Below are 11,322 nucleotides of genomic sequence, written 5' to 3'. Positions count from 1 at the left end.
GAGTGCTGGGATTAAAGGCGTGCGCCACCAACGCCCGGCCTTCTAAGATTTTTTTGTATTCATTTTGTTTATGTGTATGGGAATGTGAATACACACGCACATGGCAGCCAGAGGGCAACCTTTGGTGCCATCTCCCACAGACACTTACTTGAGACAAGGTCTCTTATTGGTCTGTAACTAGCCAAGTACACTTAGTTTTACCTGGTCAGTAAACCCCAGGGATCCTGCTTCTCTGCCTCCCTAACATTCCCCTGCCAAGAGGGTTTCTCTGTGTAGCCATGGCTCTTTCAGAACTTGCTTTGTAGACCAGGCTAACATAGAACTTGAAATCAGCCTGCCTCTTCCTCCCAAGTGCTGGGATTAAAGAAATAGGCCATCACACCTGGCATTTTGCGCTTTTGCCTGAGTGGTTACTTGCATGATGTATGTGTACCACATGCATGCCTGGTACCCACAGGTGTCAGAAAAGGGCACTGAACTGGAACGCTGGTCCATTACAAGAGCAGTAGTGCTCTTAACTACTGAGCATTGCTCTAGGACCCTAGCTACTTTCTTTTTAAACTTGAGTTCTGGGGCCTGAACTCAGGTCTGAGTTGCTTCTCCCTCCCACTGTTTGCTTTTTAACATAGGGTTTCACTGTAGCTCAGATTGGTGTCCAATATGAGAATCCACCTAACCCAGGCTCCTGAGTATAAGGATTTCAGGTAGGAGCCACCACACCCGGCTATTCCCAACTATTTAAAATCAAGTAAGGGAAAAGCTCATGTGTCATCCTAAAGTATGGTTAAGCCTTCATCTATACTGAGTAATACGTTTCTGCACCTGGTATAGTATTGGCATTTAGTAGCAGCCAAGGTTTAACTAGATTGCTTCACAATGGAGGATGAATCATAGGAGTCTAGGGTCCTTCTCCTCCAATAAATTCTTGACAAAAAAAACCCCACAAAGATAACCCGAAGCCCCCTTTCAACTCCTATGACTATTTAACTTGACTGCTACCAAGTAAATGTCATCTTTTCCTAACTCATTTCCCACTCCCACTCTCCATTTCTGTGCATGCTAAACAAGTGCTCTTCCACTGAATTAGTCACATTTTTTTCTTTTTTGGGTTTTCAAGACAGGGTTTCTCCGTGTTAACAGCCTTAGCTATCCTGGAACTCACTCTGAAGACCAGGCTGGCCTCGAACTCAGAAAGCTGCCTGCCTCTGCCTCCCAAGTGCTGAAATTAAAGGCTTCCTTCCTTCCCTCCTTTTTTTGAGACAGTCTTAATCTGTAGCCAAGGTTAGCCTCTAATTTGTGGGCAATCCTCCTGCCTCTGCATCTCAAGTGCTAGGATTAGCATGAGCCCACAATACAAGGCTCTTCATCTTTTCTTGATCAAGGTAAAGTAAACACAACAAATGAAATTACAGATGAACAGTGCACTGATGCTTCAGTTAGAAGTACTTAAACTAGCCGGGCGGTGGTGGCACATGCCTTTAATCCCAGCACTCGGGAGGCAGAGGCAGGTGGATCTCTGTGAGTTGAAGGCCAGCCTGGTCTACAAGATCGAGTTCCAGGACAGCCTCCAAAACAATACAGAGAAATCCTGTCTCAAAAAACAACAACAACAACAAACAACAACAACAACAACAAAAAAAGTACTTAAACCAGCTGTTTAACTACTGGGCTGACACCTGGAGCCCTAACTAAGGCAAGTGGGCTGCTATGAATTCATGGCTACTCTGGTAAGTCTATGAAATTAGTTCTAGGTCATCAGGACTACAGAGCAAGGCCATATCTCAAAAAAAAAAATGCAGTTCACATTTTAAATTAAGAGCTCTAATGGGGCTGGAGCTAAAGCTCAGTTGGTAGTACGAGTGCCTAGAGTGCACAAAGCTCTGGGGTCAATCCCGGTACCGCCCAAATGGTACAGGATGGTGCACTCCTCTAATTACAGCACTCAGTGCGGACAAGACCACCAGGAGTTCAAAGGTCATGCTTTGGCTACAGCGCTCAAGGCCAGCAAGAGCTACAGGCGACCCTGTCTTTAATTTATCAATGAATCTTAGTCATGACTGAATGCAGTGCTATACAGCTGAGAACACTTGAGGGGCTCAAGCAGATAGCTCCAGGCTGGCTTGGGCTAAATAGAGAGACCCTGTCTCAAAAAAGCAAGCAAACAACAATAATAACAAAAACCTAAACACTCATTAGGAGGACAGCCAGATGGCTCACTTTTTAAAGGCACTTGCTGCAAACCTCACATCAGGAATCCCCACCCTGGGAACCCAGATGATCAAAAACTGACTCTCACAGATTCTGACATCCGCATGTGCGCATGTACGCACACAAAGTAAGTAAATAATATTGGGTGTGGCAGTACATGCCTATAATCCCAGAACTTGGGAAGTAGAGGAAGGAAGTTCAAGGCCAGCCTAAACTATACAAGGAGTTCAGGGTCAGTCTAGGCTATCTGAAACCGATTCAAAAGTACAAGGAGAAAAACAAGCTGGCATAGTAACTCACACCTGCTGCAATTCCAGGTTGAGGCAGGACTATCCTGAATTTGAGTTCAGCCTGGGCTAGATTAAGACATCTCAGAAAACCAAAAGAATCCCAGCCGGTGGTGATCAAGTGGGCTTGTTTTTGTTTGTAGGATTTTAAGATTTTTTTTTTCAAAGCATCTGAGGGATGTAGGGAGAAATTACTTAGAACTATGATGTCATCACATAATTTAAGATTGTTTCATTTTGATGAGTCTCATTATGTAGCTTTGGCTGGCCTGGAACTTTCTATGTAGACCAGGCTGGCCTCGAATTCTTAGGAGACCCACCACACCCAGTTAGAAAGACTTTTATTAATACAAGGAGCAGTCCTTCAACGCTGAGGCAACTTTTATGGGTCCTATACAGTTAAAGCAAAAGCCTAGGAATTAGACCATCTATAACTAGCAGTAAATTCATTATAAGGTACCCACGGATACCTATGGCTAGTTAACGACCTACTCCAGAGCCTACCTGGACACCATTTTAACTGACAGCTGAGCTACAAAGGTATCATTTGAAGGTATAGCCTGGAAATCTCTAGGGAACAAGATGATTAATCTACAATTCAGTAAGAGAACATCACGTCAAACGCCAGCCTTTTAAATGCTGGCACTGCTATAGTTTTAAGTTGTAAGTTTATTCTTTCAAAGAATGTCTCCCCTAAAGCCCACATACATGAACTAGATCAAAGCCGCCATTTCTGCTTAAGTACCTTCCACGTTCTACGGAAGAAATGGCTCTAGTAACGATGGGACACTGGCCCAGAAAATACTCTTTAGTTTGGGGAACAAGACTTTAAACGGGACATTGTGTAGGCTTACAATGATCACATTGGAATAGCTCGCTTTTCCCTTGTAGCAAAGCCATTTCACCCCTAAGTTTACGGCTCCGATTTCAAAACGCAAACAGATGTTTTTGAAGCATCCGAAATGGGCCACTCCATTTCTATTACTGTACCATGGTGACTGAATTATTTTCTGCTCCGACCCTGCAAAGGGCAGAACCCCATCCCTTTGTCGTAAAATTTCGAAGTGGGGCAGCACACTTTAGGAGTTTCCATAAGTGGCTGGTGACGTTCGAGGTCAGGGCATTGGTGGGAGTCGGGGCTCGACAGGAGCAATCTTGAGGGCAAGAGAGCTCAGAGATTTCCAAGCACTGCGCTCGAGCTTTCCACGTGCCCGATCTAGTCGGTCCCAGGGGAGTTGGTGGTTGCTATAGTAGTTACAGGGCTGTTGCTTTCCGCAGCCCCGAGAGGTGGGATGGACTTGGGTGTATGGGGGTGGGGAGAGGTGGGTGCAATCCGGCTGGGCGCCCTCTGAGCCGCCAGCTGACTAGCACCGCTGAAGGCATGAGGCTAGGGCTGCAACCTCGGCCCGTCCCCGCGAGCCAGCGTCTCCAACTGGCGTCGCGCCCACCTCGTCCTTCAGATGGCGGTCAGCTACGCCGGGCCGCGCCGCCATGCCCAGAATGGGGGTGGGGAGAGGCCTTGGCAGAGCCTGGCCTTAGGATCCGCGTCCCGGTGGAAGCACAGCAAAGGGGAAACCGTGTTACTGGCCTCTCCTCTGTTGGGGTCACGGGAAACACGCGGTAATTACCCAAAAAAACCCGCTCTCAAAGGCGAGACTGCGGGGCTGCCGGGACGGTTTAAGGACTGGGCTCGGCCGGGGAGACACCAACCTTCACCCTCCGCGGCCCCCAACCCAACTCCCTGCCGTCTCCCGGCGCCGCCACTTCAGGCAGCCCACTCGGCCCGGCCTCTCCCCGCGCCCGGACCACCCCCCATGGGGTGCTCTCACTGCGCAGCGAGTCCCTCCGCTGCCTCCTCCCAGCCCAAAATGGCGGCGGCGGCTACCGGGCTGCTCGTCGCCTTCCTCAAGGCTAGGGATCACTCCGCGCGTAAGCCCCTCCCCCCTCAGCCGGATCTATTTTTCTCCCTGGTAAAGACTAACGCCATCAATGAACTCTTTAATTGAGTTCTGACAGGGCGGGTCCTGTTGTGCTTCCGCACAGCTGGTTGTTGACGACAGCGAGAAGATTGGCAGACAAGTGACCCAATCAAAGAAGAGATCGGTGAGCGCGGGTCGTCCACGCAAAAGCAGATAGGTTTTTGGCGTTCCTGGGTATGGTTGTTGACGTAAGGGAGCTTGAAGGTATCCTGGGCAGCTTTGCTAGAGTGGAAGAACTACAACCCCCAGCAATCATTGCGCTGCCAGGCTGTCCTCTTCGTCGTCCGGCCCCCCCCACCTCCCCCCATCTTAGTGCCTGAGCGGCTTGGCCAGAGCTGCTGCTACTGCAGCAAGAGGTAGGGCTGAGGCGTTGAGAATTTCATGGACAGGCGGTCGCACAAGAAAGACACAGAGGTAGTGGTGTACACTAAGCCCTTGACAGCAAATAGGTCAGTCCCACCTTTGCTAAAACCTCCCTTCCATGACCATTTTCCCCTTCCAAGAAATCAATGTTTTACCCCATTTGATTTCCCCTGTCAGGTGCATGTAGTATGAAGACTTATCTTCTCCATTTCCCCGTTCCTTGAGGCAGGAGGGTAGCCGCCCAAGCCCTGTAGACAAAAAGACTTAAACCGTAGGTTCTGCCCAGGTCCCAGCCTGGAGAGGTTGAAGGCAGTCAAGCTAGGGGCTTCCAGGAGCCACAGACCCACCCCATCAACCCCCAGCTTCCCCAACCAGTTTCCTTTGCACCCGACTATGGAGGGGACAGCACTCAGGCCCTTCCTAACTGCCAGCCTGGTCTTCGCCTGTTAGAATGGAGGCCTGGGGCCTGAGGAACAGGACTGGAGAGATAGTCTCTCTGTCCCATTTGGCCTCTTGCTGTCTGGAGGCGTGTGAAAGCTAAGGTACGGAAGCAGCCTTGGAGTCTTCATTCGAAAAGCGAAGGCTGGCAGGTCTGGGCCACAAGATGGCTGCTGCTGCTGGGGCTAACAGTGCCTGACCAACCAGGTTCTGCCTGAGGACTTAGGCTTCTGTTGTTGTTCAAAGCAGGTGACACACTAATTAAAAGCATCTACTGAAAGAGTAGGAGAAGATGGCCACTCTGAACCATACCAACTGTAATACAGCGGCACCAGCTGCCCTGGAGGGGGCAAAGGTAAGTACCTACCCCTCCCAGCACCTGAAAGCCCCAAACATAGGATCCAACAGTTGAAATCCTAGTTTCTTGTTTCAAATGTGCTGGTAGATTTAGAAAACCTGTTTCTTGTTTTATCTTCTTTGTTTGTGATGAGGGTGGGGGTGGGCTTTCTGTATGTCCCCAGCTGGCCTTGAACTTGCAGCTGGATTCTTGCTTCAGCCTTACAAGTGCTGAAGTTACAGCCTGCATCACCACACCCGGCTAGAAAGCTCTGGGAAGTAGGCCAGAATGTGACTCAGTGGTATCTCATGAGTTCCTAAAAGCCCTTGAAGGTAGGAATTATTTCCAGTTGACAGAAGCTAAGGTTCTGAGAGCTGCAATACCTTTTCCAGAACCATGCAGCTATAAGCAACAAAATCCCACTTGACACTCAGTGTCTTCTGGTAAGAGAACCTTGCCTCTCACTCGGTGACAAGCAACTTCAAGGTCAAATAATTTGGTTGGATATTTGCACTTTTTTTTTTTCCAGGCTGAGAACCAAGAATGAAACAGGAAAAGAGTTTTTGGTATAAAAGTGGGGAGGCCTTAAAAGAGAGGAGAGAAAGATCTTAAAGCTCACAGTAAATGGCACCTAATGTACTGAGCAGGAGCCCGCAGGGTGCCAGCCCATGCTGTCTCTCATTGGCCCATTTTACCCATTCTCTCCTTACCCACACTGGCAAAATATCCAAGAATCAGAGAATCGTTGTGCTGTTGTTGTGGACTCTGAGGTGCTGGGCTTGAACCCAGGGCCTTGCAAATGCTAGAAAAGCACTTTACCCAGCCCCTTCTTGTTTGCTGGTTGTTTGTTCATTTTGTTCTTGAGACAGGTATTTTTTTCCTGTGTAACAACCCTGGTTGTCCTGGAACTAGCTTTGTAAACCAGGCTGGCCTCGAACTCATAGAGATTTGCCTTCCTCCACCTCCCTAGTGCTGGTATTATATGTGTGTCACAGTGTCCGGCCCAGAGAGGCTTTTGACCCACCCTACCTAGCTATTTCCATAGCATGTCAAGCCAGAAGGTTTGGAGAGGACATGTGACTCATGCAAATTATAAAGCTTATTTTTCCTTTTCGGTTTTTTTTTTTTTTTTTTTTTTTTTTTGTGAGAGACAGGGTTTCTCTGTGGCTTTGGAGCCTGGAACTAGCTCTTGTAGACCAGGCTGGTCTGGAACTCACAGAGATCTGCCTGCCTCTGCCTCCCGAGTGCTGGGACTAAAGGTGTGCGCCACCACTGCTGGCCAGAGCTTATTTTCACAGTGATAATGGCAGCAGAGGCACAGCGTGGAGACAGTAGATGAGCTGGAGGCAGAGCTGGTTTGGGGCAAGAATCACTAAGGGACTTAGGGCTGGGAGCAGGTAAATGGCTGTCAGCATGCAAGTAAGCCATCCTGTGTGTGTGCCCAGTACTTTGTCTCTCTATAATGGGTGACAGGTTCATCTCAGGTGGCCCAAGCCACCAGTAAGACAAGGCCAGTCACTTATGATTGGTGATCCTCCTGCAGGTGAAAGAATACAACAAAGAATTCATCTCCACCCCCCTGTTCCACCCCAATTCTCCTTAGGATCTCCAAAGCACATAATAAAGCAGGTAGCATGATTCTTCATATGTATGATCCCAGCACTCAGGAGGTTGAGGCAGGGTTGCTGAGGGTTGGAAACCAGCTTGGGCTGTAGAATGAGTTCAGAATGTCCTGGGCTACCAAGTGAGGCTGCCCACCAAATAATCCTCCCTCCCCCAAAACTGTATATATTCATATAATATACCCCTGCTCTTAAAAGGCTGCAAATTCCAGCACTCGGGAGGCAAAGGCAGCAGATCTCTGTGAGTTTGAGGCCAGCCTGGCCTACAAATCGAGTTCCAGGACAACCAGTATCAAAAACAAAAATAAAACCAAAAAATCAAACCAAACCAAAACAAAAAAAACTGCAGTTTTTTCCTAACGCAAAATCTCCTGCTTAGAGGCCAGCAAGATGGTTCAGTAGGTAAAATACTGAGTTCAGCCCCCAGGATCTCCAGGGTAGAAAGGGAAAACCAACTCCCACAGCTATCTTCTGACTTACACACATATACACACTCAAGCCATGCCATTAGGGTGTGTCTGTACACACACACATAATAAGTAAATGTAATAAAGCTTTACAGAGGAACCCTGCTCAGATGCCATGTGTATTGTATAAAACAGCATGCCAATGATAGTGGTTATTATTAGAAATCTCCCAAACCACAAACTTGGAGCAGTTCATTCTTTATCAGCCATACCCAGGACTCCCACCCTCACCGCACAGCTACGTTCTTGCTCCCTCCCCCTCTCCTCTCCCAAGGTCCTTGTGCGGCCCTGGCTGTACTGGAACTTGACAGGCTGGCCTTTGACTGAGAGATCGACTTTGCTTCTGTCCCGAGCTTGACAGGTTCTCTCTACTTCAGAGTTCCAAAATTTCCTTGCAACCTCTCCTTGATTAGGACCTCTTGCTGCTTCTCACATGAAGAGAGAAACAAACTCATATTTACCGAGCATAGGGGGAAATGGCACATTCTCAGTGGATGAAGATATATGATAAATAGTAATTTGCTAGGTACTCTCTGTGAGGTTACCTGTGTGATGGGATAGAGTAGCTGGGGAAGGAATGGGGGAGAGGAAGGAGAACTAACTGCTTTAGGGTCTTCATGGAGAGCACCACCTGACGAGCAACATTAGGACTGAAGCATGGGGAACAGAGAAGTGTCAGCCTTGCAAAGAGCTGACAGTAGGTTTAGTTGTATAATTTTCGGGGAGGGGCAGGGAATCCCTGTTCAAACCCTGGCCTGGTAACACAGGCCTATAATCCTAGCTATTCTAGAGGCTGAGGCAGGTGGATTATAAGTTTAGGACTTGCCTAAGTACAGAGTGAGTTCAAGTTAGTGAGATTCCATTTCAAAACAAGTTAAAGGGCTAGAATATAGCTGAGTGTCATTGCTCCTGCTGAGCATGTGTGAGACTCAGCTAGTTATAGTGTCATATACCTGTTATTGATCCCAGCTACTTGTGAGACTGAGGCAGGAGGATGGTGAGTTTGAGGTTAGCCTGGGTTACAATAGGATAGCAGAGCATTAAACCAAGTGTAGTCAGGCAGTGGTGGTGCATGCCTTTAGTCCCAGCACTCGGGAGGCAGAGGCAGGTGGATCTCTGTGAGTTCGAGACCAGCCTGGTCTATGAGAACTAGTTCCAGGACAGCCTCCAAAAGCCACAGAGAAACCCTGTCTCGAAAAACCAAAACAAACAAACAAACAAAAAAAAAAACAAGTGTAAATCTCTTCTGAATGTAGGTGCCTGTGAAGGTGTTCAGGTAGCCCAGGCTGTCCTTGAAGTCCTGATCCTCCTGCCTTACCTCCCCAAGGCTGGGATTTGCAGGTGTAGGTTATCACACCTAACTTCCCCAGCTTTCATTTTATAGCACTTGTGGAGTACCTGCTCTAGGTCTGGTGTGGCTCTGGACCTTTAACGACCAGTGATGAGCTGGGGGTGGGGAAGCAGATGGCTGCCCAGCGTTCATGAGAGCCCAGGTTTGATCCCCACCCAGCACTGCCTCAACCAGGCTTGGCGTATATCTGTAACCCAGCATTCAGGGGCTGGAGGCAGGAAGATCAGAAGTTCAAGGTCATCTTTGGTTGCACAAATGAGTTCAAAGCCAACCTGGTCTATGGAGATGTTATGTCTAAAAGAGGAGAGAGGGCTGGAGAGATGGCTCAGAGGTTAAGAGCACTGACTGCTCTTCCAGAGGTCCTGAGTTCAATTCCCAGCACCCACATGGTGGCTCACAGCCATCTGTAATGAGATCTGGTGTCCTCTTCTGGCTTGCAGACAGACATGGGGGCAGGATGTTGTATTCATAATTAATAAATAAATCTTTAAAAAAAAAGAGGAGAGAAATGACCAGTGACAGTGAAGTAGCCAGCAGAAGTGTTATGCTCCCCACTAGAAGACAGTTAACCAAGTGACTTGTAAAAGGCTGGGGGACTGGATGGTGACCACTTGAGGCAGGTGGGAGAGGGCTGGAGGGGCTGGGAAGGATCCTACTCCAGGGAAAGGCTGTCTGTGATTCACCCTCCTCCCTCTCTCTAGACCTCTGGTCCGCCGAGCCCCCAGACAGCCCATGAGCCTCATGACTTTGGCGGTTCCTTGCTTCTGCCGTCAAGAAAGGAGATTCCCTCAGAAGATGAAGGTATTGCATCGGCTGAGGTTGGCTCAGGTTGTAGCAGTAGGGGTTCTCGGAGCCAGAGCCCACGGCGCTGTTCAGTGGAGGCAGTGCTGGCCCGAAAGAAGCACCGCAGGCGGCCATCGAAGCGCAAGAGGCACTGGCGGCCTTACTTGGAGCTGAGCTGGGCTGAGAAGCAACAGCGAGATGAGAGACAGAGCCAGAGGGCCTCCCGAGTCCGCGAGGAGATGTTCGCCAAAGGCCAGCCGCTGGCACCCTACAACACTACCCAGTTCCTCATGGATGACCATGACCTGGAGGAACCTAACTTGGATGTGCTCCACGGGCTATCCCACCCAGGCTCCAGTGGCGAGAATGAAGCGGGGGACAGTGATGGGCAGGGCCGGGCTCACGGGGAATTCCAGCAGAGGGACTTCTCTGAGGCTTACGAGCGATACCACACTGAGAGCCTTCAGGGCCGCAGCAAGCAGGAGCTGGTACGCGACTACCTGGATCTAGAGCGGCGGCTGTCGCAAGCTGAGCAGGAAAGTCGGAGGCTCCAGCAGCTGCAGGCGCGCCCGAGCAGGCAGCCCTGCCAACAGGTGGAGGAGCTGGCCGCAGAGGTGGAGAGACTCCGGACTGAAAACCAGAGGCTTCGGCAGGAGAACGAGCTGTGGAACCGAGACAGCAGCTGCTGTGACCAGGAGACGCCAGCCACAGAAGGGACCCCCAGGCCCAAGGATGAGACCCCATTCTATGCCCGTGCAGGCCAGCTGGGTCACAAGGAGGCAGATGACAGATGAAAGCTGTTCCCCGCAGCCCTCCCTCCACTGAGAACTGCTAAGACAAGGTCAGAGTTTCCACTCGTCATTTCCACATCGGGTCTTTGATGTCATCTTACTTTTTACAGAGGAATTAAATATCCTTGTGAGAACCAGTGGGAGTGGCTAGACTTGATTTCACTAGGGCTCTTCGTGAAACTCAAAATTCCTTTTAATTTTAAGAACTTGTTTTTATGAGTATTTTGCTTCCATGTATGACTGTACAGCACAGGTGTGCAGTGCCAGTGAAGGCCAGAAGAGGGCACTGGATTCCCTGGGGACTGCAGTTACACACAGTTGCAGCTGCCATGTGGGTGCTGGGAACTGAACCCAGGTCCTCTAGAAGAGCAGTGTGTGCTCTTAACCACTGAGCCATCTCTTCAGCCCTCTTCATTTTCTGTAGTTTGAAAGCATTTCATATAGCTGAGGCTGACCTTGGACTTCTGATCCTCTGTTTTCACCTCCTAAGTTCTGGGATAACAAATATGCACCACTGTGCCTGGTTTTGGTTGTGCTGTGGACTCAACGCACAGCATCATGCATGCTAAGCAAGAACTCCACCAACTAAAGCACATCCCCGGTCAAAATCCTCCGGTTTGGGGCTGAAGAATTGATGGGTCAGTGGTTAAGAGACCTCACTGTTCTTTTAGAGGACTAGAATTTGGTTCACCGCAC

The 11,322-nt window shown here is 49.3% G+C and overlaps 1 protein-coding gene across 13 annotated transcripts; it reads left to right on the top strand.

The window, feature by feature from the left end:
• The first annotated feature begins 4,021 nt into the window (after positions 1 to 4,021).
• Positions 4,022 to 10,763, top strand: Hexim2 (HEXIM P-TEFb complex subunit 2). 13 transcript variants are annotated; one of them, XM_040749785.1, is made up of 4 exons: positions 4,022 to 4,115; positions 4,503 to 4,598; positions 5,525 to 5,630; positions 9,754 to 10,763. In XM_040749785.1, exons 3-4 carry the CDS (start codon positions 5,568 to 5,570, stop codon positions 10,627 to 10,629), a joined length of 939 nt encoding a protein of 312 aa, XP_040605719.1. In that variant the 5' UTR covers positions 4,022 to 4,115; positions 4,503 to 4,598; positions 5,525 to 5,567; the 3' UTR covers positions 10,630 to 10,763. The 13 variants fall into 13 exon arrangements, with proteins under 13 accessions (XP_040605719.1, XP_040605720.1, XP_040605723.1 ...); XM_040749786.1 differs by having other exon boundaries at positions 5,522 to 5,630; XM_040749789.1 differs by having other exon boundaries at positions 4,029 to 4,115; positions 4,539 to 4,598.
• Positions 10,764 to 11,322: the final 559 nt, after the last annotated feature.

The sequence above is a fragment of the Mesocricetus auratus genome, unplaced genomic scaffold, assembly GCF_017639785.1.
Source record: "Mesocricetus auratus isolate SY011 unplaced genomic scaffold, BCM_Maur_2.0 Super-Scaffold_100007, whole genome shotgun sequence".
Lineage (NCBI taxonomy): Eukaryota > Metazoa > Chordata > Mammalia > Rodentia > Cricetidae > Mesocricetus > Mesocricetus auratus.
The sequence above is the reverse complement of the archived record's forward strand: the minus strand, read 5'-3'. Positions and strand labels throughout refer to the sequence as shown.